Source organism: Mus caroli, chromosome 10 (genome assembly GCF_900094665.2).
Source record: "Mus caroli chromosome 10, CAROLI_EIJ_v1.1, whole genome shotgun sequence".
NCBI lineage: Eukaryota > Metazoa > Chordata > Mammalia > Rodentia > Muridae > Mus > Mus caroli.
This window is the reverse complement of record NC_034579.1, coordinates 78,372,533-78,399,658: the sequence shown is the minus strand read 5'-3', so window position 1 is coordinate 78,399,658 and position 27,126 is coordinate 78,372,533. Positions and strand designations below refer to the sequence as shown.

The window sequence follows — 27,126 nt, the reverse complement described above, 5'->3', positions numbered from 1 at the left end:
AACACACTTCATTCATCCTCCTTTAGCCACTGTGCAGCTTCTCATCTGTGGATGCCCCTCCTGCAGGCCTCTCTTCTTCATTTCTGTGATTCCTCATCCTCTGGTTCTTGGGCTCCCTCCCTCCCCCGCCTCAGGGGAAGTGCACAGCTCCCTCATGTCCCCTCTTACAAGCTGCCCTCTCACTCTAGACCTCCTCCCTGGCAACCACTGATCAAGAGAATCCAAGCATCGAGTCATGATTACAGATGGGATGTTGGAGTCTTCATTCTCTTCCAAATGTTGTATTTTGAAGTCTTCATTCAAATCCCGGGGTATGACATTTGGAGGTGAAGCCTCTAGGAAGATCATTCAAGTTAGATGCTAGCACAAGGGTAGAGGACTCAGACAGCGAGTGCCATGCCTCTCTCAGAGACCTAAGGCAGCTCACTTTCCTTCCTCATGTACACCCTCAAACACAGACATGTCAAAAGCAAGAAGGGTGTCTGAGGGGCTGGAGAGGTGGCGAGCAGGTAGAAGAGCACGGTCTGTGCTTCTGCAGGAGCAGGGTTTAACTCCAGCACCCACCTAACAACTCACAACTATCCTTAACTCCATCTCCAGGGGCATCTGACACCCTCTGCTGGCCTTCATGGGTACCAGTCGAGCATGTGGTACCCAGACATATATGTAAGCAAAACACCCATACACATAAAATAAGAATGTTATTTTTAAAAAGGTGGGCATCTGAAAGCTAAGAAGAAAGTCCTCAAGAGACAGGACCTGGTGGTAGCATCTGAAACCCCAGCAAAGGTCTCTACGACGTGCCACCCACACCCACTACTGCCTGTTTCTAAAATCCCAAACAGGAAGAAGCAAGCAGAGAGCCATCGGATTGCTTGCAATTGATTTGGTGAGAGCAAATGTCACTTCCAGTAGAGGGGCTGAACAGCAATAGCCTGCTCCCACGGAGCTCAGAAAGCCCTACAGCGTGTGGTAAAGCACCTAACTGTAGAGTCAAACCTGCACTGCTGATTAAGAAGTCTCAAGTAAGGGTAACCTAATATCAAAGCAATCCGGCCATGACTTGGGATGTATCCTCCCCCGAGGGAGTCAGCTGGAAGCAGAGCCTCACTCAAACCGGCCTGCTGACACTTGTTAGTTAGTGCTGTGCCTTAGCTAACTCAGTTCATACAGTGGTGGTTCCAGTTCCACATCTGTAAACTGGACCCAGAGAACAACAGTCCCTTCCCGCAGCTGTGGTAAGAATTCAGGAGAGGAGTACAGGCAACGCTCTGGCAGATAAGAAATGTCTAATAAGAGGCAGCAACTGTGATGGTCACTCATTTGGCTCCCCAGATACCTCAGGGATGGGGGAGACTTGTCCCCACCTGACCCGGATTTGGTATGTGAAGCACAGAGGGTCTGAAGCAGGTTCTCTGTCACAGGTCAGTTGTGCGAATCAATGCTGACGTTACCTCAGTCAGCATGATCTCAAAGACATAAAGAATGTGGATTAGGGTTTGGTACCAATTAGGGCCTTTGCTTCAAAAAGTGTAATCTTGGGCTGGTGAGATGGCTCAGTAGTTAAGAGCACCGACTGCTCTTCCAAAGGTCCTGAGTTCAAATCCCAGCAACCACATGGTGGCTCACAACCATCCGTAACGAGATCTGATTCCTTCTTCTGGGGTGTCTGAAGACAGCTTCAGTGTACTTACATATTATAAATAAATAAATAAATAAATAAATAAATAAATAAATCTTTTTTTTTAAAAAGTGTAATCTCAGCAGATCCCCTTAAAGAAAACTCAAATCTCCACAGGAACGCTATGTAAGAAATCTGACAAAACAGGAAATCCAGTTACCCAGCACAATTCTTAGTGCCTGCAAGGACTGTTCCCGAAGGGAGGATGAGGGAAGTCATAAGGATGGAAGACTGTCAGTGAGCCTACATCTTATATGTAACTTGACTGAACCATCCAAAGTCCTGCCTCTTCTGTGGCGTTGACTACTCCAGACAGTGGATGGTGGGAGGAGAGCGAGGTATTCTCCACCCACCCTTACTAAATGAAACAAGATGACAAGAAACTATCCCAAGGGACTTCAGCTGCCACTAGATTTTCTTGTTTACTGAAGACCCAGCTCTCCTAAAGCACAAAGCAATCTCTTTAGGTCATCATGAAATGAATTCACGTCAACTCTTGACTTACGATGAGGTATCTCAGCCTCAGCAGCCACTGGTGTTTTAGTCTGGATTGCCACACCCTTTGCTGTGGGGCACTGTCCTGACCATTCTGGGATGTTCAGTGGCACACCTGACCTCTACTCCTTCCAGCAGAATACCAGGACCCCTACTAACAGGATAGAGCAGTCAAAAGTTCCTAGACATGGTTCAGTGGGGGGATGGGGAGGAGGAGGGCGGCAAAGACTACCGATGGAGAGCACTGATTAGAGGAGAGTTAGTGTCCATTTACATTCTGTTCACAAGAATTTCCACCAACTTTGAATTCCCCATCTCTTACCACCATGAACCAAATGAAATCACACTGAAGACTATTCTAGAAGACTTTATAGGTCTAGAGGCAATTTTTCTACTGGGCTGTGACAGCCTTAGGGCAAAATTCATTTTGTTTTACATTAGGACCCACTTCTAAGATTTCCCATGAGAAGCAAATTGCTTCTTGTATCTCAGCTCTCATAAAAGCACCCACCTGGTAGAGGTTATAAGGCAGCAGCTGCCAAGAAGAGCAGACTAAATACAGATGCAGATGTAAAAACAAACAAAAAAGAGAGACAATAAAGACCACATTGCAATTCTTCTTAATTCAGCAGGGGTAACTTATGACTGGTGCTGTTCACTACATGTAGCCATACCACCCCAGAACCCATTTCTTCTCAGAGGCAAACACTTTTCTTCCTTTGCTAGCTCTGCTTATAAAGATAGAAAAGGCCTTTTATGTAGAAGATAGCCATCAGCAACCACAGTGGGAACCCAGGGAGATATACAGTATGGTGGTTAATCAGCATTTAGACTGTAAGTTTAATCACTCACAGTAAATGCCCAGTTAGTTATCTCCAACTAAAGCTACAGTGTGGCTTGGTAGATCCCAATTCTGCCTGCCTTTAGAGTCACCCGGAGGGATTTAAAAAAGAAAAACAACCATTCTGGGCACAGCTCCCAGCTCCTGGAGTTTGTGATTTAATCAGTCTCAGGTCAGCTTGGGCATGAGTGTGTAAATGACCCAGGCCATGCTAACACACGGCCAGAACTGCACAGGACCAGAGAAGCAGAAGGCACTCCTGCCTCTCCCAGCTGTATACTGAGATTCCACTCTGCAAAGCTGGTGCACTGACTGATCCATGGGTGAGGAATCTTGTAACCTCCCCAAGTCTACTTAAGAGCTTCTCCATTTGCTCATCTGTGCAATGGGACGTACTGAGGACCTCCTATGTGATGGGTACTGTACCAAGTACTAGGCACTCAGAGATGAATAAACACAGCCCAGGCTCTGGAGGCGTTTCCAGTGCAGCAGGAAGTAGAAACATAGAACATGTAGTGCTGTGGCAGGGACATCTAGATAAGCCCTCCAATTTTCAGTTGTCCATGACATCTATTCTTTTTTTTTTTTTTTGCCATGTTTCCTTTTTCATGTATTCTTTTCAGATTATCAATGAAGAGGCCCAAGCCCAGCCTCCCTAAGCAGAGGTTAGTCCAGCTAAGTTTAGGCCCACTGGGCTCTTCTGGGGAACTCACTGCTACTACAGTGTTCAAGGATGTCCCTTGTTTGAAGCAATCTTAACCATCTTAACCCATCTGCTAACAGAGTCTGGCTTTCCTTGATTTGTCCTGGTGTGGCTCAGCTGGCTGGCCTGCTCGCTCACTTATTTATTTATTTATTTATGTTATGTGATGCTGATTTGTTTACTTGTTTGTCTATGCTATGCTAGCTAGAGTTGGATTCTGTTGCCTGTAACACAACCCAGCTTAGGGGAAAATCCAGAGAAAGAGATAAAAGTCGCAGGTTAGTTTGGACTTGGCTTTGGGCGACCCGGCTTCCACCAGCTCCCTCCTTACTTGGGGCACAGTTCTCGAGGTCATGCTCCTTCTGTGTTGCTGCTTCGGTTGCTTTTGTTTTTTGTTTGTTTGTTTTGTTATTTGGGGTTTGTTGTTGCTTTAGATTTATTTTATGTATGTGAGTATGCAGTTGCTCTCTTCAGAAACACCAGAAGAGGGCATCAGATCCCATTACTGATGGTTGTGAGCCACCATGTGGTTGTTAGGAATTGAACTCAGGACCTCTGGAAGAACAGTCCGTGCTCTTAACAGCTGAGCCATCTCTCTAGCCCTTTTGTTTGTTTTGAGACAGGGATCTTATTACATAACCCAAGCTCTTTAATACTCAAGTGCATAGTCAAAGTGAGCCTCAAACTCACAGCAATCCTCCTGCCTCAGTGTTCTGGGTTCTGGGATTACAGGCATGCATGACAATATCTGGCTTAGAGTTTGTCTTAGAGTTTCTCGTGCTGTGAAGAAACACCATGACCAGGACAATTCTTATAAAGGAAAACATTTAATTGGGGGCTGGCCACATTATCATAATGGGGAAAAGCAAGGCAGCACACAGGCTGCCTTACTGGAAAGGAAGCTGAGAGTTCTACATCCTGATCAGCAGGCCACAGGAAAAGAGAAAGTATATGCTATGTGTGCACATACATATACACAAATACACACAAATACACATGCACACATTCATATATATGCAGGCATGCACCAAGAACTCCAGTAAGATTTATGTCCTTTTGTGTTAATAATTCTTGTAAGACTCTTATTTTGATATCAGAGCCAGGACCAACTTTTTGGCAGAGTGACTTGGGATATAATTAACAGCTGACATACACTCGGCTTCCTGCACTCCTGATTTCTGTAGCTAAGCAAAGCATAACTGGCCTTGCTATATTACTAAATCTGTGGAAAAGAGCCAAGTCAACATGAAAGGTGAAGACAAGGTCACCTAAATTTTAAAAAGAAGCAAATAATTTGAGATAAACCAAGCTTGTGGCAGCAGGTATTGAGTAGTTTGCACTCAATTTACAGCTGTCTGAATTGAAGGCATGACTGTCTGGAGACACACGGGCACACATGACCCCACCACTGAGCCTCAGGGAGCTGAAGCTGAAGCTGAGAGCAGAGACAAGTTCAGGCATTTTTTATAATTACAATCTCTTTTCCAGTGGAGCTAAAATAGAGTCCTTGAAGTCACAGAGCTTTCATTACTGCATCTTTAGTGGTCTGGTCTCACCAGTTAGCTGATACCATAGAACCTTCTGCTGTATGCCCCACTGACAGTCAGTGTCTCATTCCAGGAGAGGCAGGCAAGTATACACACCTCTAAGGCCAGCACTTGAGAGGCAGAGGCAGTCAGATTTCTGAGTTCCAGGCCAGCTAGGGCAACACAGAGAAACTCCGTCTTTAAAAAGAAAAAGAAAAAAAGAAAAAGATGCGTGCTCTAAGACAGAGAAACATCTGGGTTATCCAGGATCTCCTATAACATAACCTGTTTCCTCATACGTCAACCGAGTGTGAGAACAGTGCCGACCTCTCACAGACATGAATGAACCAATCAATGAAAAAAGAGTCACAGAAGGTCACAGCATCACCACCAGCAAGAGAGAGAAGCCTATCTCCAAATTCAGACAGCTCCAATTGATTATTGGGAGGGTCAAGCCTCCTGTCTACTATTTCCTCATGAAGATTTTAATTTGCCCTCAAGAGCTTAATAAAGGTCTCTACATTGATATCAAAGGGGAATGAACCTTGGTAACCTGCATAAACCACATTTAATTGTATGGCCATTCCTCGAGCGGCTTCCACACTCTATGTGCTCCCCTGGATGTGCTCCAGTTTACAGGGGCCCATGTGCTCCCCCTGGGTGTGCTCCAGTTTACAGGGACCCATTTAAGAGTAGCACCCATTGTGCCCTGTTCACATACTGCTATGATGCTACCACTGTGATGGGAAAGCTCACTCTGTTAATGGTGGTCCTGCAGGAAGCCGCCCAACAGCCTTAGATCACAGCTAATAAAATCCCACCCAGCCCAGACGCTAGTGAGCTGCCATGGCACCTCAGACTCTTCAGTAGTAAAATAAAGGGTAACAGGAGGGACCTCGCTGGGTACTTGACCAAATGAGGCAGTATTTACCAACCCCATTCCTCTCTGCCTTCTCTCCAGTCATACACCTACTGAAAGTACGCCCATCAAAGTTATCTATGATCCTCATTGGTCAAATCCAGTGGTCAAGTCTTGGCTTTCATCTCTCTTGACTACTGAAAAGGTCCTGTCACATCCACCAAAGCTTCCCCTACGTTCCAGCAGGATGCCACTCCTCTTGACTTCCCTCCTCCTATACTTCCTGACCAGTCCCCTCAGCATCTACACTCACGCCCTAGGGCTATCTTACCTCATGCATAAGAATGGCAAAAGCACTGACTGTGCTGTCTTGCCTGGGTGAGTATAGCTCCATACTTTATAAGGTGCAATTTAGAAGCAAGCGATTCAACCTCTCTATGCCTCAATTTCCCCATTTATAAAGTGGGAGGCAACGTCATGTACTTGTAATGATTTAGTTCATAGAGGCAAAGTGGTTAGAATGTGCTAAACACTTTAAATGTCAATGGCCCACTTCTATAGCCTTATGTAGCAGAAATACACTGATGAGCCCCAGTGTGTATCCATGTCTCCCGACATTGGATTCTCACAGCCAAATGCTGACCTGGCATCTCCACACTAACATCAGACAATATCTTAAAGTTTATGGCTCTAAAACTCCCACCTTTCCTTCCCAGGTTTCCCCTTTCCCACCACTGAGCTAATGCTTGGTCTAAGCATGTTTACTGAGTTGTCCTCAGTGCCGCCATTTTCCCTCATCCAACCTTCACTAGGCGATCTCCATCTTCAGGACATCAGGACATACTCAGAACTCAACCTTACTCCTCCATCACTACTATCTGGAATAAGCCCCCCTCTTCTTGTCTGAGAGACTCCATGACTATCCAGCTGACAGCTGTTACCCTCTTTGCTCTTACACTTACCATGCAGGAAACACACAGGAAAAATCACACGCTGCTTCCCTGATCAAGACTCTCCAGTGATTCTCTTTCCTCTCAGCCCATCGCCCCTCCCTCCTTCCCTTACCATTTTTCCTTTGGTCACATCTACCTTGTACACATCAAACATAAAAGCAAGTCTCTGCTTCAGGGTCTCTGCTCTTGCAGCTCCCTGTGGCCAGAATGTCCTTTCCCTAAACCTGTGCATACCCCTTTTATAGTTCTTAGCAAGCTTTGCTCAAATGTTACGGACTAAAAGAAGCCTTGCCTCATCCCGTCTATGAACACCTTCAGCTCCTGTCCTGTTACTGTTTGTCCCACAATATTACATCTGACAGTTTGTGCTTGTTCGCCATGCCTTCCCAAAAGGGTATAGCACATTCTCAATAGATATTTGGAATAAATGGAAAACGAAGATATCCTCAGCACATTTCCTGAGACAGAATAAACAACTAGAAGTTTGCAATGTCAACTTTGAAGAGGATTCAGACATGTTTAACACTAACAGGAGAGCCAAAGTTCTTTAGGAACACAACATGTACAGGCAAATTATAGCACCGTATTTTGAACCAATTTTGACATAAGTACATATTATACATATTATACATACTTGGAGTTTCTTCTACAACTTCCTGGAATTTGTTTCTCTCATATTCCACCAGATGATGCTGGATGTGAGGTCTAATATTCCTAATGACAAAATTCATCATGTCCATTCTCATGAGGTCCAAGACACGGAAGATTTGTCTACAAATTTCAGAATTGAAACAAAAAAGTGGTTGAGAAGTTATGTTGAAACTGACAACTCCCTATGTGTCACAGACTGGATAATCCTCTTGAAAACACATCTGAGGTGTCTAAGGTGTCAATAGTCATTTACCAAGGCCATTTTTCAAGGAAGTCTTATCCATGTGTATTCCAAATGTCTCCTCCAGACATTGCAAGAGCATCTACTGTGGCAAATATTGATAACTGTGGCAGCTCACCCACCCCTGAAAATCTGTTGTGCTTCTAAAGAGCCTGAACACAGTGCACAGGACTATACTACTGCGGAAAGAAGAAAAAACACCTCTGTAAATGAAAGGACAGGGCTGTGGGCCACCAAGGGAAAGCTGCTTTTCAGGCTCTGCGGTCCTGTGCTCAGATTCAGCTTTCCAACTGACCAGAACTATGGCCGTGAACAATTCCTCAATCTCTTTGCACCTCTGTTGCTCAGGACCAAAAGAAAAGGACATCCCCTGGGAATGGGGTTAGAATGGTAGGGAGATAATGAAAACTGATGCTTAGGAGCACTGGTGTTCATCGCTGCTCTATACATAAGAGCCAGGATGCAACCACCCTAAAGATCTGCCAACTAATGAGTGGATAAAGAAAATGTAGTCTACTCAGACCCGTGGTTCTCAACCTTCCTAATGCTAAGACCTTCTAATACAGAGCCTCACGTTGTGGTGGCCCCCCCAACCATAAGATTATTTCCATTGCTACTTTATAACTATTATTTTGCTATTGTTATGAATAATAATGTAAACATTTGTATTTTCTGATGGCCCAGGTTGAGAGATGCTGACTTATACTATGGCATTTTATTCAAGTGTTTAGAAATGTAGTTATGAAGTGCACAGAAGATGCATGGAATGGGAAAGCCTCTTACTGAGTGAAGTGACACAGGTCCAGAAGGACAACCGTCATGTGTTCGCTCAGGGGATGATCTGAGCTTAGACTTTTGCAGATTCATGTGTTTGTGTTGTATAGGTGTCTGTAAACAAGAAACAAGAAAAAGGCCAGGAGGTTGAAGACGGCCTTAAGAGGGTGAGAAGCAAAACATACAGACCATGAAAGTTGAGGAGGAAGAACTATGATGTGTGAAAGGTTTAAAAGGGAAGGAGCCGAGTGTGTGTGTGTGTGTGTGTGTGTGTGTGTGTGTGTGTAACAGAGACAAAAGATGTATTGTGTAACAGAGACAAAAGATGTATTAAATATATGATGTGTGAAAGGTTTAAAAGGGAAGGAGCCAGGGAGTGTGTGTGTGTGTGTAAAACAGAGACAAAAGATGTATTGTGTACCAGAGACAAAAGATGTATTAAAGATCCATATAAAAACTCATTGCTTTATACACTAACTAAAAAAGCCCCTATTTTAAAAAAGCTTGTAATGCAGAAACCCTACACGGGTAATGCTGCTCCTAGAAGTTATGAGTCTTTAAAGCTAAAATCTGACTGTCAGGAGTGAGACATCTCCCTCTGAGTTGGTGCCCAGAGAGGCTCAAAATTTCCCCCAAACAACACTGCTCTTGGGTGTCCACTAGAATTAGACAGTAAGACTCTATGTACTTTGTCAGACAGAGGAATCAAGCTGGACCTAAGCTAGCTGCTGTCCTGGCTGTCAGTGTACTGTGTCAGAAGATGCTAGCCAGGCTGCTGGTGGAAACAGTCATCATCGATTTAATCCAGCTGTGAACCCTGTGTGCTACAGTACACACCTACTGGGCAACAGTGGCAGGACTATTTATTGGGAACCAACTACCTTCTGATTGGATTTAAGGCCTTTTTCACACGAGGGAATACACACCTGGTACTATATGCTAAGTCAAAGATCCTATTATTTGGAAGGTCATAGGCCATAGGGGATAGTTACTGTTGTTTAAATACACATACTGTCAAACTTCCTTTTAAATATGTATGTTTACTCTCAGACACAGCAAGTGAAGGGTACAAGACTGGGTCCTTCAACCTTCCAGAATGGGTAGAAGAGACATCATGAAGCCCCATCCCTGCTCAGGAACTACTAGCAGTTAATGGGTGCCAGGAGAGGAGCTGGCATTTTCTTCAGTGATTGTAGCTTCTGGTGAGACTCCACCCATGCTTATGCAAGCAACTTTAAACTCAGTGGATCAAAAACATGTGGCATCCAGTAGGGGACCATGACGAAGATAAACACTGAAGATCTGACATCATATAGGTAACTGGAAGCAGAGCTTCTACAATCTTCCAGAACTCAGCACAATGCTAAAGATATATAAAGCCCATTTTACAGACAGGTGAAATGTCACCTTGAGGAACTGCTATGGGCTACAAATAAAATTACCTTCTACATACAGACCAGTTTCCATTCCTCTGCTTTCTAAAACTGTTACACAAAACTCAGTCCTCAATATGACTTGTATTCATAAAACAAAAAAATTCCCATTGATGGCAATAAGCAGTTCACAGTATGTCCTCTGGAATCATAAGGAAGTTACTGTCTACAGAGCTAGACAAGCTTCTCACACATTAATGTGAGCCTCAAATACCTGGACACACTGTAGCAGACCTGGATGGCTGACTACCAATCCCCTGGCAGATATGAGCCTATGGGTGGGCCTTCAATCTGGGTGGGGCTGTGTGGCTAGTCAAAGTCAAGGGCATATGCCCTCTTGAGGCTGAATTTACACACGGATGTCCCAGTCTTTCCACTTGCAGCTGAATGGAGAAAATATCACAAGCAGGGTGAGGGCAGCCAAGGACAGAGGAGCTTTGGGTTCCCCAAAGGCAAGTGGACGGCCGCCTGACCAATAATCCTAGAGCGAGACACCAGCACCAAACAGATTCTTATTGGTGAAATCATGAGAATTCAGTAGCAGCTAATGGCTCTTAACAATGCCATGGCCTCCTCTAACCCTGACTATATTAGGATACCTTTCCTGGAAGCTCCACCCTCTATGATTCCTTCCACAGCACCAGAAACAACTGTTTACTCAGCATAGGTCATTGGTCAAGGTCTGTCTCTTCCCTTCATCCTAACCCCCTGGGGCCAGGAATTTTGATTTTATTACTATATCCTCAAGGCCCACTGCATGCAGAATAACTACCTCACTAGAAAACTCTACACACAGTGTCAAGGACTGACTGGCTCCCCGTTTCTGTTTTTCCCTTCGCATCACAAGCTCCTTTGGAAGGCCAGTTATCTATTTCCCATTACTCCCAGTCTCTTGAAAGAATCTGAAGCCACTAAGAAAACGCACACAGCAAAAGGGCTAACCTCAGCATCTCCACGATGTTGGTGGTAGCTTTCAGCTCTCGGATGTCTTCATCTCTCACAGGAGCACATATCTTCCCCATGGTGGTGATGACATAGTTAGCCAGACCTTGGATGTCGACAGCACTGTGCTTGGCCTGCTGTCTAATGAGGTCGATGTCCAGAACCTCACAGATCTGGCTGTGAAGTCTGTTCCCGCCAGGCGTGAGGAAAGAGAGAAGAATCTGCACAGGGAAAGAAGAGTCAGTGGCGGCCCTGTCCCAGAGGAGGACGCTCCCCGCTCACACTGCATCATCCCCAGTGCCACAAGCTATGCCTCTGACATCAGACACGTGCAGTGGCTCAATCTGGAGAAGAAAGTTCAATTGGCTGAAACAAAAGCCACGGCTCTTCAGAATGACTGATGTTTCAGGAGGAAAACTGGACACTTCCAAAAAGCCTTCAGTGAGGCTGCACATCATGGCTCCAAAACCACTCAAGAGCAGATGACTCTCCGAACCCCCACGTGAAGTCCATGAAGAATATTTTGCGTACAAATACTACACAAGCCAGTGGTTAACTGAGTACTCTTAGTATGGTGGACTCTGAGCTCACATACACAGTAATGGCTGGGAACACAAAAAGCTCTGAGCCTGACCCTTCTGATCTGGGTAAGTTAGAGCACTATGTACATAATAATAATCCTGCAGTGCATGCTGAAGAGCAAGCATTTTGTAAACGCCACTGAGAAGAACGACCACCTTCTTGTTTAGTTCTCATAACTATCCTGTAAACACTCAGGACGCTGACATTTTCAGAAGGTGAGCTCATTACTAGCCCAGCTCTAACTCTTAGGTCTCAGTTTGTATTAAAGCACTGCCCTGAGTTCTGTCTGCTGCCTTGTTTTCCTAGACTCTACCTAACTAGAGAGAGTGCACCAAGGAGTCTACTGAGATCTGACTACTCAGTCTTTTAAAATGAGGGATGAGGGCTGGTGAGATGGCTCAGCGGTTAAGAGCACCGACTGCTCTTCCAAAGGTCCTGAGTTCAAATCCCAACAACCACATGGTGGCTCACAACCATCCGTAACAAAAATTTGATGCCCTCTTCTGGAGAATCTGAAGACAGCTACACACATATAATAAATAAATAAATCTAATAAAATAAAATAAAATAAAATAAAATAAAATAAAATAAAATAAAATAAAATGAGGGATGATACCAAGATAGCACACAGTCTCTGGGAGAGGAAACACAACTGCTACAGTGTACTGTGGACACACACACACACACACACACACACTCACTCACACTCACATGCCAAAACCCAATTCTGAGAGGTAACTATGTAATCAGAGTAGAGTCATTGTGAATGGGATTATGCCTTTCTGGAAGAGACTTCAGAGAGCTCCTTTGCCTGATTCTGTCATGTAAGGATTCTCCTGTGAAATAGGCCTTCATGAGGCAGCAAATCTGCTGATGTCTTAGTCTCAGACATCTCTCACAATCTCTAAGATTGTGAGGAACTTGTACCTTTTATAAGCTATCCATTTCTGGTACCCATTACGTTGACCCCAGCGAGTTAAGGCATTGATGGTACAAACACCGACTTGCCTCTCTGATTTCTTCAAACAGTTTGATGGCATATTCATACTGAGGAGGCTCAGCACTGAGATCTGCTTCCAAGACATCCCAGAAGGCCTGGTGGACAACACGCTTCACTTGACCAGCAAGGCTGCAGCAACGAAATGGACTATTTTAAAATAAGCATTATAAGACGCATGTTCACAATAGACTTCTTAGAAAATGCATTTTTAAAAAACCCAGGATTTCTGAGTTTGAGGCCAGCCTGGTCTACAGAGTGAGTTCCAGGACAGCCAGGGCTATACAGAGAAACCCTGTCTCAAAAAACCAAAAACCAAAAAAAAAACCCAGAACATATCTTATCCTTAGGCCTATGATTAATATTTTAGCGTGTTTTCCCTGTTCAGAGCATGGTATTGGTTTCACACAGTAAAGAACACTGGGCTGGAGACATGGCTTAGTGGTTGTAAGCACTTGTGCAATCATGAGGACCGGAAGCTAGATATCAGAACCTTCTTAACAAGACAGGTGCTCCACACATGCCTGTAACTCAGCTCCAAGGAAACCGATTCCCTCTGGTGGCCTCAATGCACACAAATGTATATACACACACACACACACACACACACACACACATATGCATAGACCTACACACACACTAAATATAAATATTTAAAAATATCCAATCTGCACCATATAAAATACATTTTTTAATTTATAGATTAATATTGTTTTCCCCCTAACCGCTAAAATGTTTCCTTAGCATGTCTTTCTTTTTTAAAAAAGATTTATTTATTTATTTATTTATTTATTTATTATATGTAAGTACAGTGTAACTATCTTCAGACACTCCAGAAGAGGGCATCAGATTGCATTATGGATGGTTGTGAGCCTCCATATGGTTGCTGGGATTTGAATTCAGGACCTTCAGAAGAGCAGTCGGTGCTCTTAACCATTGAGCCATCTCACCAGCTCCCAGTATATCTTTCAATAACTTCAAAAACTTCTGTCCTAAGAAGATCTATCATTTATTAGATTGTCTTCAATACAGCTCTATATTTTAGGGATAAGTTAACAGCATTGCTCTTTCTTCAACAGCTGAAGTTCTATGGCAAGGGACAGAACAGGTTGGTTCAAGGACATGTGTTTTGAATGGCTGCCATCTTCTACTCAGGAGTCCCATTTAAAGGCAGCCAGAACTAAACTGCTGAAACAGGAGACTTCCCAGGAAGAGCTCACAAAGCATCACCTTGCTCAGTGTTTTAAGTCAATTTATTCCCACAGAACTGTTTAACTACACACACACACACACACACACACACACACACACACGGGGGGGGGGTGGGGGTGGGCAAGCAAGCACTGGGCAGAAGAGGGGGACCATAGCATCATGTGAAGTCAGAGAACAGTTTCCAGGAGTTGATTTTCTCCTTCCTTCCTTCCTTCCTTCCTTCCTTCCTTCCTTCCTTCCTTCCTTCCTTCCTCCCTCCCTCCCTCCCTTCCTTCTTTCCTTCCAGCATATGGAGTCTGAGGCTCAAACACATGTTAACTCCGGCTGTCTGGCATGGCAGTAGGAACCCGAGACATCCCCCCTGGTTCCAAGAGAACTTACTGAGATGACAACAAACTTAAAAAGCCATGTATTTTCCTGCACTAGAACCCCCAAGGAGCCTCTTTTGCTAGCAAGCACCACATTTCTCAGGCATTCTCATAACCACTCCATACCTGCCTTCAGTAAGTAATCAGTGGATGCCTACTGAGTGAGGTAACAATTAGCAGCCGAGTGCTTCTCCTAGTGCGCTGCAGCACTGTGTGTGAGAGATAAACATTAGCGTTCTGAGGGGTGTAAGCTAGATGTGTCCTTGTGACCACACGTCACATTCAACCTAGCCCTTTAAATATTCCAACTTATGCTAGTGGCTGAGGAGATGCCTGTGAGGGAAAGGCCCTTTCCGGGTTCTACCATTCTCCCAGACAATGACAACCACCTCTGGGCTCCTGACCTCACAGGGCACACTTATCTGACTGGAATGGGCCAAGAAGAATCGAGGCAAGCAATCCCATAGCTCCCTAAAGAACCCCAGTGCTTGCGATTATGTTTGTGTAGAAGCTCAAGTCTATGTTTTACCTTCTTTATTTTTCTGGAGAAGCATGTGAGAACGTGGCAAGGCAGGGCAGGCAATCAAATCATGTGTAAGTGCTCCTGCTATACGCCAGAAACCCAACTTCACCAGGTTTTCCCTAAAGACAAATCTAATAAAGATGTGTCGACTATACTTTCAAAAGTATAAGCTCCAAGACTGGAGAGATGGCTCCATGGTGAAGAACACTGGTTGCTCTTTCAGAGGACCTAGATTTGATTCCCAGCACCCACATGGAGGCTCTCAACTGTCTAAAACTCTAGTTCCAGGGGAGCCTACATACATTTTCTCTTTGAGCAATAGGCACACACAAGGGACATAACAGACACACGTGCACACACACACGCACACACATGCAAAATACCCACCTATATAAAACTAAAAAGAAAAGTATAATATTTTTAATAATAAGGGATTGGAGACCACAATGAGGAGGTTAATTGTAGTCTAGGAAGTTCAGGGACACCAAGACCATTTTTTTTCTCAGGCAGTGACATATAAATTGAGTTCTAAAGACTCTGAATAAATGTTCCTAGAGAACTTTTAAATCAACAAGTAGAAGACCTTGTAAGAGAGCTAAATACCATGTCTGCCCTATGGGTATTGTACAAGAATTTCCAGGAAACATGATACACAGATGCACACACACACACACACACACACACACACACACACAGGCAGACAGACACAGAGGTACACACACACCACAACAGGTTACCTGTTCTCCGGGAGGGCATTTTGCTTCAGCTGGAAGTTCTCATTCACAGCTATTTCATGAGCGAGAGTCATGTCTGATAAGTTCTTTGCTGCAGCCATCACGTCATCAAACATTAAGCCCCGTGGAGGGCTTGTTGCTGCAAGAAAAATGATGTCAGCTAATGAGGTCATCCAGAGCTTCCCAGTGTCAAGTCAGGCTCATACTCAGGTAAATCTCAAGGTTGTACAGTCAGAGGACTGGGCTTGGTAACGATTTCCAATACGTAAGCACTCTTTCTGCAGCTTCAGTCACCACATCTGATAAGGAATTTTCAAATGTTCCTAAGACAAACTCTTAATATAGGCTGTTATAACTTCTCAATGCTTATTGGTATTTGTTTTTCTACATTAAACAGTACTAAACAGCAGACATAAGGCTGGATTCTTCCTAACTGTATAGGCAGTTTAGTATAAAGCTGAAAATTCCATTCCAACTTCTGCCATTGGTTATTTCATTTGACTTCAAAGATACATATACTAGCCCCTTACAGGTTTGATCTGAGGTCATTAACACTATTATTATTATTATTTATTTTCCAAGACAGCATTTCTCTGCATAGCCCTGGGTGTCCTGGAACTCACTGACCTTGAACTCAAGAGATCCACCTGCTTCTGCCACCCAAGTGCTGACAGTAAAGGTGTGTGCCACCACCACTGGGTAATTTACATAAAGAATATACAAGGAGCTCGGCACATAATTAAAGCATAACAAAATGTATGTGAGAGGCTGGATTATCTACTCAGTAGGATAGTAAGGAATTTGAGTTATTTCTAGATATCATTTAAAGAGATTGTTTGAATTAATCAAGTTGACAAAACCACAGTTAGAAAAAAATCTCAGCTTCAGTTACTTAAAAATCATGACCTCAAATAAAGGCACAGGCAGGCAATGCCTTGCTTGTTTTAGAGGAGGAAGTGTCGAGGGAGAGGAAGATGAGAAAGGAAGATGATGCTGGGGATGGCAAATCCCTCTTCAAATGCCTCAGTGCCATGACCCCGACTATAAACGAGCAAAATAAGACGGAGACTGACAGTGACAAATCAGTAATCGTGATGCAGTAGGTGGTCACACTGACAGCATTTAGGAAACAGTCTAGCGTGAGTGTTTTGGTTACAATGCTATGGGCAAGTGTACAATGTGAAGGATGCGGATTTGGCAAAGAGCCAGGAGCTGCATGTTTGGGCAATACTCCAGGCTAACCCTTCTTTTCTCTATGCTATAGGTGTTTCCAAATTTTAAAGATGGAAACATAACCACTAAATAAACAACACTGATCTTACTGAACATCAGTTGCCTTGTTCCCACCTTAGCTTTGCTAGTTTAAGATGTTATGTTCTTTTAAGACAAAATATTGATTCAAAACTTAAAAAACAAAGAAACAAAAGGCACAACCAGGTATAGTGGTTCATACCTACAACTGCAGCCCTCCGTGGCCTGAGGAGGAAACCTGCCACAGGTTCAAAGCCAGCCTGGGCTACAGAGTGAAATCTTGTGGAGAGGAAGGGAGAAAAAAACCCCAAAACAAAAAATAGCCAAACAAAAACTACCTGCTTGACACGTCTCCTGTGTCCACAGACAATAAATAGATAAATGCATAAATAAATTAATAGGAAAAGAAAGAAAAGAAAGGGCTGTCTCTTCTAGTGCCAGTCACTCAGCTAGCTTTCTTACAACCCACAGTGGAGAAATTCTCCTAGTGGGCTCATCTGGGGGTATTTGCACAACACTGTTTGAAATCAGCAGACAAGCCCTCTTTAGATTATTACACTTCCTGCCCACCCTTCCGGCAAGGCAAAGTTCCTTCCATGTGAAACAAGAAAAGATCAATTTGATTTCATCCTAACTTGCACAAGGTAATCTCAAGAAGGAGTGTTTCTACCATTTAGGAAACAAGACAGACAGGGCTAGGGGAGGGAGTTTTAGATGCATGCTCAAACTAAACATGTTCGAGACAAGGCTCAAATAAAATGAGCAGGTTACAAACTTATGCCTAAGAACACACCCAGACCACCACAGTGCCTCTGACAAGCTACTCTGGTGCATCTAGAAAGGATGGGGAAGTGTGTGGTTTGCTCAGTGCTTCTGAGTTTTCAAAGCCATTGCACACAGTGCCAGCACCCAGCCGTCCCCACCTTGCCCCATTGCTTACAGGCAGGAGAGCTGGATTTGCTGGAGGAATCGCTGGTGAAGCTCTGCCTGGAACACTCATAGTCACTGAGTGAAGCCATGCTTTCGGAGAACCGAGAAGACTCTGAGTCACTCTGCTGGTCCTCGCTCACACATTGCTTCTCACCATTGAAAGGCATCCTTTATCACCTTGGGGATGGAATGGGGGGTGGGGGAGAGACAGACGAGAGATAGAGAGATAGAGAGAGAGAGACAGAGACAGAGACACAGAGAGAGACAGAGAGATGGAGACAGAGAGATAGACAGAGACAGACACAGAGAGAGAACCTGCAGAGAGAGAGAGACCTTGAATCAACACTCTGGGATACTTCCACTGGTTTCCAACATGCCTTTTCCAGCATGAGTAATAATGCCCACAGCTGTGACAATCTAGGGGGGAAATGTCCCGAACAGATTATCTCACCCTTCCTCTAGAACCGTGGGTGAGACTGTTGCAAATCACCCAGGCTGCCTTCCACAAAAGGGGTGTTGGAAGCCATACCCAGGGAAAATGTAGACCAGCTCTAGGTGGTAGCAGACCCTTCTGAAATGCACACGGTGCACAGGCTCTCCTGGGCTGCTATGACAAGGCTCTAGCGGGCTCCTCAATCAGACTCTATTCTGTTCTGGAGAAGTCACTTAACCACTTGACTCCGTGGGGGAAACTGGGCTCAAAGACTGAACTTCCACAGTTTCGTGAAGACTGAAGAGAATTAATCTCATCACAGCATCAAATGTGGTTTCTGTTCATAGTGCTTTGTTTGAAATAAAGTAAGTTTAGCTGGTGAGATGGCTCGGTGGGTAAGGACACTTGCTGCCAAGTCAATGACCTGAATTCCACCCTGCTACCTCCATGATAGAAGGAGATTAACAATTTCCACAAACTGTCCTCTGACCTCCCCCAAGTACTGGTGGCATGCACAGATCTGTACACAGGACACATCTAAAGAATGAAACTTAAAAAAATATTAAGGATGTTCAAACTCAAATTCTTGGTGCATCTGTGAGCCTGTCAGGGGAAGCAAAGGCTGGTGAGACTTTGTGGGCCACCAAGTTCTGCCTCCCATTTTCATATGAACTGTCGAAGCATGAAGACTAAGATCTGTTGTTTAGTTTGTACTTACGAAGCACCTAGCACAATTTGTTGAGTACCTAGGACCATAGGGTTCTAATGGCACCGGTCCCTGTTCTCTAAAGTCAAGTGCTTTATCTGGAATATTACACAGCATCCCAGGGAAGGAGCCATGCCTGGGTCGGAGAGCACCAGCCAGGGCTGGGAGGAAATTGTCCTTGCTATGAACATAGCTATCAGCTGACGGCAAAAGGCAAATTTGCTCAAAGGAGAAGACGCATCCAACCCTGGATGGAGACTGAGGAAAGAGAATTCCCTGCAGTGAGGGATGGGGTACTTTCACAAATGCCAGAACAAAGAGAAACCTTTAGCAGTGCATAATACGACTGGGAATGTCTCCACAGTTTCTTTAATGAATCTCCAGGCACTGGGAAAAGTAGCTGCACAAAATAGATGTGATCCTGTTCTCAAATCTGGTCACTTAAACCTGTGTGCCAGGTGCTAGCAAATGTAAAAGGCAGAAACAAGGTATTGCTGACAAGCATAAGAAATAAAAGGGGGGGTGGTAACCAGAACTAAAGGGAACCTACAGGGAGATCCAGACGTCGCTGGATCTCCCTGTCTTTTGGGTGCTAATAGAAACAAGAGTAAACTTGCGGGTAGGGACAGTCTAAGGACATTTCCACACGGTCTCAACCAAAACTTTCTTCAGTCCTGACACTCACAGAGATGCACCTTTGTGCAGGCCAAAACCTGAATAAGCAGAGAATTGTTAACTGCTTCTACAGATAGAAGGATAAGAAAGAGGGGGACCCACTACTTGGAAGCTCTCACCCTATTTTATAATCCCAAAGCCAGCCATCTTCCCATTGCTAGCATCGCCTGAAAACGCTTCATCTTCCATCCTCAGCTCACTCCCCTCAGTAGGCCTGTAGCACATCTCTTCCATCTCCACAAAGACTCGAACCAGACTAAGGAGATGGTTCAACGAGGAAAGCGTTTGCTGAGCCCAGCACAAGGACCTGAATTCAAGCCCCCAGAGTCAACATTAAAAACCTCGGCACAGTTGTGTGTACCTGCAATCCCATGACTGTGGGGAGGGAGGGACAGAAAGATTCCTGGGGCTCTTGGCCTCCAACCTAGCTCCTGGTATAGTGGGATACCCTGTCTCAAGGAACTAGGGCCTCTCTTGTCTCTCTCATCTCTCTCAAGCTCTTGTTCTCTTACTCCCCCCCCCCTTCTCCTCTCTCTCCATGTGGCCATGGCTGGCCTCTATTTCTCTACCGAGCGCCCCCCTTCCCCCGTTTTCTACAATAAAGCTCTAAAACCATAAAAACAAAAACCTAGGGCCTGATAAAGCTGGCCTCCAATATGGACATGTATGCTCACGCCCACAAGAAGGCGTCTGCAGCTGTCTTCTTCCAGTGACTGTTTCTGAATCTCCCGAATAAGGCAGACACGGCCTTGTCTAGCATCAGTACCAAGTTCACAACAAGTACTCAGTGTCAGCTGAATCACGGTCATTGAATCCCATTTGGTACAGCTTCAACTAGAACATCTGTAAACTGACAGCCCTACATATTTACACCCCACTGCTGCCAAGTACAAGCCCTAGAGACCAGACACTACCATCTATGCCCAGCTTATCTGATTTAAATTCCAAATCCCCAGGCCTTGTCACTCCTGAGCTGGTTCCTGCTCTTTCTTTCTCTACTGCAGTGGCCTCACACCAACAGGCATTTTCCAAGTAAACGTGAATAAACGTGTTCGTCTATGGGAATTTATGAAGCAGGTTAATAGTTGTAACTGTGCATTTTCATTTTATATTCCAGCTGGATAGCACATTTGGTAGGTCTCTTAATTACACAGAAAGGAAGCCAAGTGCAAAAGGCTTAAAAAAATCAAGTGCTAGGTCAAGAGCTAGCACACAGAGTCTGAGGCTCAGTATGTCACCAGCTATGTGACTTCATACGCAGCTGCTTTCCATAGAAGGTGGGTGGCAGGGAAGTGGGTTAATTACCCATTCTTTCTGTCAGAAATTGCTATGGTACTCCTCCAAGGCAGACAAGGGTTCCACGAGACCTCACAAGGTATTCAGAGAAAGCACACATACAGTGAGCATGTTGAACTGTGTGGGATTAAGTTTGTGTCAACACGTCCCTGGGTGGGTGGGAGGGGGGCATCTGAGGCATGAGGCTGCAACAGACAACTGAGAAGTGCCACACTGCTTAGATGCTCTGCATCTGGCAAAGGCATCCCTGTTACAACCGGGACTCGCTGCATCCAAGCAGAGGCTTGTCTCTGAACCAAGGCACTCATGACTTTGTTAAGAAATTGTCCATTTCTCCTACGGGCATACCAAGAATGCCTGGCAGTGAGATTTCATTTACTGAAGGAAAGGGTTGCTTGGGACAGTGACAAGGGACAACACGACATGGGTGATTATGTGCTTTCCTTTGTCAAATCACCGTGGACACTAAACCAGGAAAACAATCGTTATCTCAAGATCACGTTTCCCTACAGAAAAACAAGGAAGGCTGGCAGTGACCCTAGGACAGAACTCATACACGTGTCTGAAATATGAAACCCCAAAGACAACGGCCTGTCCCAGTGTAAATGGTCTTCTGCAGGCGCGTTCACCAAACTTCCTTAGTCCTGAATTTCCGCATGAGTCATCTGGGGACAAATCAACTTGGCGCAAAAGGCATTGAAGACTGGATTGCTTCAGCTATTAGACTCTTAGACTGCTGATAATACAGTTGTTTTAATGAAGCACAATGCCTTTCATACTGACAAATGTAGATCTGCCCTAGCTGGTCACCAAAGCAACATATGTAAATCAAGCAATTCTGTAGAAACGCCACATTTCATCCAACCTGAGGACACACTGGTCAAAGGTGAAGACAGAAGATTACCTCCAAGCAGAGCTTCCAATATTACTACAGTGGGTCATTATTTAAAGAAACTGAATTATGTTTATGTATCATTCCATTCTTTTGTAACATATGGCATTATGCCATTCCTTCTCAGGGCAATAACTGGAGATCAGCAGGTAAAGATGTATTGTTGAATAACTACTCATGAATAGTAGAAGTTTACTACTAACATTTTAGAGACAAGGAATGGATACAGGAATCTAAAAGAGCCAGTCAAATGTCCCACCACAGAGACCATGGCGATGAGCTTTTAATTTGCTTGTGATTCTTTAGTTTATATTTGATTTACATCCTTATTTCCTTTCTACACAAAACTCTTTCTATAAATGACCCTGTAGTGACTGAGGATTATAAAGATTCACCAGCTTTTGACTATAGTTGATAAGGTCCCTGTCCTCACCTGTTATTGTGGACATAAAATACATGTGCATCCTATAGCTTCCTATAGAATTCCTATAGAATTTTTTTTCAAAACCAGAACTTGAACCAAATGCACCTCTAGGTTAGAGGTCCGCTCTTCTGGAATGGGACAGTCTGGGTTCAAAGCTGCTTGCAGGTTGTGCAGCGTGCTCCAGCTCTGTGAGCTGTCACCCATGCCAGGGTGGGGTTTGGTGATGTAGCTGTCTTTGAGTCATCTCTGTTCCTGTATGTAACCCCTCACCCATATGCTTTTAAGTACCATCAAAACCATTCAAGGTTTACCAAGCTGGATTTTTATGGTGTCCACAGTTTGGTCTATTAGGGGCTTCCTATTCTGGGGTGTTGTGTCTTCCCAGGAAGAGTCTTTTCAAACAACAAATACAAATTTAAGTGTTGGTCATGTCCAGATGATGTTAATTCTGCAGAATCCCACAGACTGCAGGATCTGTGAGACCATGGTGACCTTTACCTTGACTTCAAAGGATGCACTGACTTGGCCCGGGACTTCAGACAGAAAATCGTCGAAGGCATACAGCCACTACGAAGAGCCAATGCCCAGTGGAACTATGGAGTCAGGGTTAGAGCTCACAGGATTAAATTTCTCCAGAAGAGAGCTGTCAGTCTAAGCATCCAGTCTGTGAAAGCATTACCTGGGCCACAGTGTGCAGTTTTATACCAAGACCTTGGAAGCTCAAATCCTATCTTAGATGTAATGTTGTAGGGCTAGAGAGATGGCTTATCAATTAGAAACACTTGCTGTTCTTCCAGAGGACCCAGAAACCTCACCTCCAGTTTGACAGCATTGGGAGATGAGGCCCAGTGAAAGGTTTAGGTCATGAGACTCAAGAACCAATCAATGCCAGTTATGGAAGAGCATGAAGCCACAAGTTCGTCTTTTTTCTCTTATCTTAACAAAAACCTTTCAGGCTCTTCACACAGCAGACTTTTGGGGGATTGTCAGCCATGCCAACCATTCCACCTTGTCTTTTACATTTGGAATGTAATGTCACAATTTCAAGGTACTCTTGCCGGAAGCCCCCTCATTGGCCTCATGTAAATTAGCCACCCAGAGTTCAGTTCACTGCCCAGGACAGACAGGAACCCAGTGAATATCCTTACGTGAACAAATTTGGCCCCGCATCTACTCATAAAATAGAGGTTTTGGGCTGTTTTGCCTGTATCACACTGCTCATTAAGCAGGTACTTACTGTAGTAGTTTAACTGTCTGTATCTCTATCTTTCTAGTAACGTTTAAAATGCATATAGGAAGAAAGCATTCCCTTCTCCAGTGTCCAGTGCCTATCTCAACACAATTCCAAGGCTAGCAAGGCCTCAAACCCTAGTAGATTAAAGAGCACTGTACCGTGTACCACTATATTCTTCTGATACTCAATGATACAAAAAAGTAGCAATTAGAACCAACAACTTTGGAGATGGTCTCAGTAACACACTCTGTAAGTGCTTCAGATAATTTATTTCCTCAAATCTGCAATACAACTATGTCAGGTAGGTGCTATTCTTGTTTACAATTAGAACCCAGGGATCAGAGAGATGGCCCCAAAGGTTTACAGCAGTGCAGAGGCTCCCCTCAAAAGCTAGGCAGCAGGCTGGACCCCTGAAGCCCATGCATGTTACAGTCGGGATGGCTGGAGGAAACCAGTGTCCTGCTAATCATTCTTTCCATCCCTCTCTGCCAAATTTATCTGTCGATCATCACACGGACACTTTCACGTGTGGAAGCAAGATGACCTTACCCTGGGACAGCTGTTCAAGCACTATACCGTGGAGGACATCGCTGAAAGAGATCATTCAACAAAATAGCATTCGATCACCCCACGGTAGTGACCAAAGTTCTCTATCAGAGGGCCATTCCTTATGTTTTTCGAAATCCCTCCTTAAAACTCAGGTATTACCAAAAGGACTAACTGCTTACAGCTAGCAAGTAAAAAACATTTGGCAGTAGATGGTTCAGGTTATCCAACAGGGCCCTGGGGAATGAAATCCACCAAGTTAAGGCTAGGATGGGGGGATAAAAGAGGTGGCAAGAAGCATTTAGTGGGTACTCTCCTTCCAAGACTTTACCAAAGTCAGGCATAAGGCACTTACAGGATAGGGGGGTAAAGGCAAGACTTAGCTCTGACGGAAAAAAATTGCAGATGCCAGACAATTTCCATCGTCTATCAAGCCCTGCTTTAGCACCAGCCTAGAGTAAAGCAAAAACCACAGCACGGAGAGAACAGTACTGGTCCTCATCAAGTCTTTGCCCGCCTCGGAGAGCTAGACAAAAGCCAACAAGCCAGCCACTGTCTAAAAGACAGATGCCCATGCTCCACGTGTCATTACAGCATTGGGAAGGATTTCTAAGCACTTTTTATCCTGGAAAGCGTTGCCCCCCCCCCCCCATCCCTGATGCCTAGTTTAACACCTGTGCTGCACACTCCGGGGTTGAGGCACCCTTCAGCCCTGGGTCACTTCAAGTGGAGCAATGTATGAAATCCATGGGGGTAGGAAAAAGGCAGAGTAGACGGAGCGGGGTGGGGGTGGAGGTGGGGTGGGGACTCCTAGTCCAGGAACCAGTGTAAGAACTGGTTGGAATTATCAGTTGGGAGGTAGGTTAACTAAGAGCTGAGAACTGAACACCACCTTGTGCTGAGCAGCCCACAAAGGACAAAGACAAGTTGCCTGGTTTCTTTACCGTTAAGGTACCAGGACAACGATGAAAGAGAGAGGTTCCATTCTCACTGGAACCACTCAAGTGTTTCTACTCTGCTTGTAACGGTAGTTTAACAAACCCTTCTTTGTTGACTGGATTCTTGTGTTTAAACACATGATTTGGGCTTCTTGTGGTTGGGGGCGGACAGAACCTACAGTCCTGTAAAGTGCTCTACCACAAAACTACATTCCCAGTCTAATAAACGCATTTTAGAAGTAAACATTGCGAAATCGCTCATTTAATGGAAGTTTTTCCTCTTGTACTAACGTAAACACGTAACTGTGTCATCCACGTGCCATCGAATCTCGTTGCTATGTTTTGTGGCGCCACCCAAACCAAGGCAAAGCAAGGGTCTGAGAAGGCAAGGGTCTGACCCAGATGTGACCTGAGCTGGCCTCCTGGACAGTCAAGCCCAACGGAAGTCCCAGGAGTCCCGCCCGCTCGCCCACGTTCTCTGCTCGCCCCTCCCTCTAGCAGCACCACGTTTCCTGTCAAAACAAACGTTTGGGGGAGGGGACTGCCGGGACAGAACCCAGCTCTCGAGAAACCCAGCAACAAGACCCAAACATAGGGCCGCGGCCCAGCCGGGCCCCACCGCGGCTCAGTCCCACTCCTCCAGGGACGAGGGATTGGGGACCTGGCCGCACGGGGAGCCCAGAGCGTCTCGCGCCGTTGAGCACAGTCGCTGGCACGCACCCAAAGGGATGTCATCACGGCCAAGCGGCCCCGGCAGAGCCTGGGCCACCACTGCCACCGTGCCCCACTTCAAGCCTTGACTCCGAGGTCAAATGTCCCGAACTCGGAGGGCACAAGGAGCCCTCCCGCTGCCATGAGGAGACGCGGTCCCCTCAGATCCCACGGCCCCTCCCCTGGGATGGGTACGCACCCCCGGATCCCGCGTAGAGACTCGAGGAAATCTAGGTGGCGGGGGTCGCGGGGCTCTGCGTATCCCCCCTCAACCAGCGTCGTAGACAAGGGGAGACTCAGCAGTCTGTCAACTCTGGAGCCCCCCCGCAGCCCCACGCGGTATTTAAAGGGCCCAGAGGTACTCCCTGGGCGCGACCATTCTGGAAGGAACTGGAGGGTGACTTTGGCTCTACGGCGTCAGAATCCAGGGCAGGGTTCTGGCGAAGATCCCTAAACTCTTGAAGAGTCTGTCTATAAAAACTATAGAGTTTCTCATGTTTCTATCGTGAAGGCTGAAGAAGGCTCAGACAGAAAGCCATTTGACACGAGAAGATAGGCTTCCCCCATGTTCAGTGGTGGTACGGTCCGGCCCGCCAGGGGCGGGGAGAGGAGTGAACACGGAATTGGGGCAGCCTACGGCCCGGAGCGCTTGGGCTGCTGTAGGGCCTAAAGCGTTCGGAGGCGGGGCCTAGCCGTGTAAGGGCGGGGCCTAAGTGCAGCGGGTGACACCCCCAACCCTGTTTCTTTCAGTTTACCAGCTAGGGTGAAATGGACTAACTCCAACCGAACGGACAGACTTCTGGTGTCCGCTCGTGGCAGTACTATAAAAACACTACATGCCCACCTTCACAATGGCCACACACACCGGGCCAAGCGAGCCAACAACATTCCAAACAGGCTGTCCCACGCACATCAGCGTCCAACCGCGTCATCCACACGTGTCAACATGTTCTTGTAAACACGGGTCCTGATTTGCCCCTTGAATTGGATGATTGGTTTCTGGGAGCCACACCTACCTAAGCTCTCCGAAGGTTTTGCCTGTGCACAAAGATAAAGCCGCTTACTTCTTCTAAGGGTTCTTTGGCGGCGCTTATCTTGGGGAGAGTTTTTAACCAGGCTTAATGTAAATAAGTGCTGGGAGGGGCTCTTGTGTGGTCAGGCTTACTAAGCATAACTTCTTGTGAGCTTGCTTCTGGGCATAAAGAAACAGAACCACTATTTTGCCAGGTACAAGTTGGTATTACTTGTGGGTAGCGTCATACAAAAAAAAAAAAGTAAATGAACTTTATATAAGCTGAAATATTCCTGTTTAAGACTAAAATCATATCGGATTGTGGAGGCAAATTGTCCACTATCATTCTAGAAAGAAGAAAACCAAAAGCAGACAGTAGTTTAAAGCAAGATAGAAATACAATTGTACAGCGTGGGCTGGTCTGAGGTTATAACCAAGTCCCTAACATTTGCCTACCAAGAGATCTTGTTCAGTGGGATAGGAATGGAACTAAAGGACTCTTAGAAGCTCACTGTTAGCTACTGAACCTAGTTGGCAAGTTATTCTGAACAAGAAAACCTACC

General features: G+C 45.3%; 1 protein-coding gene across 1 annotated transcript in view; it reads right to left on the bottom strand.

The window, feature by feature from the left end:
* Tcp11l2 (t-complex 11 like 2) overlaps positions 1 to 26,138 on the bottom strand; it is a 37,463-nt gene extending 11,325 nt beyond the window's left edge. Inside the window, exons 1-6 of the mRNA XM_021174104.1 lie at positions 25,751 to 26,138; positions 17,707 to 18,011; positions 15,519 to 15,654; positions 12,690 to 12,810; positions 11,100 to 11,320; positions 7,693 to 7,829 (exon numbers count right to left, since the gene is read on the bottom strand). Of these exons, the coding sequence (XP_021029763.1) occupies positions 7,693 to 7,829; positions 11,100 to 11,320; positions 12,690 to 12,810; positions 15,519 to 15,654; positions 17,707 to 17,863 (772 nt within the window). The 5' untranslated portion in view covers positions 17,864 to 18,011; positions 25,751 to 26,138. The remainder of the gene's footprint in view (positions 1 to 7,692; positions 7,830 to 11,099; positions 11,321 to 12,689; positions 12,811 to 15,518; positions 15,655 to 17,706; positions 18,012 to 25,750) is intronic.
* Positions 26,139 to 27,126: the final 988 nt, after the last annotated feature.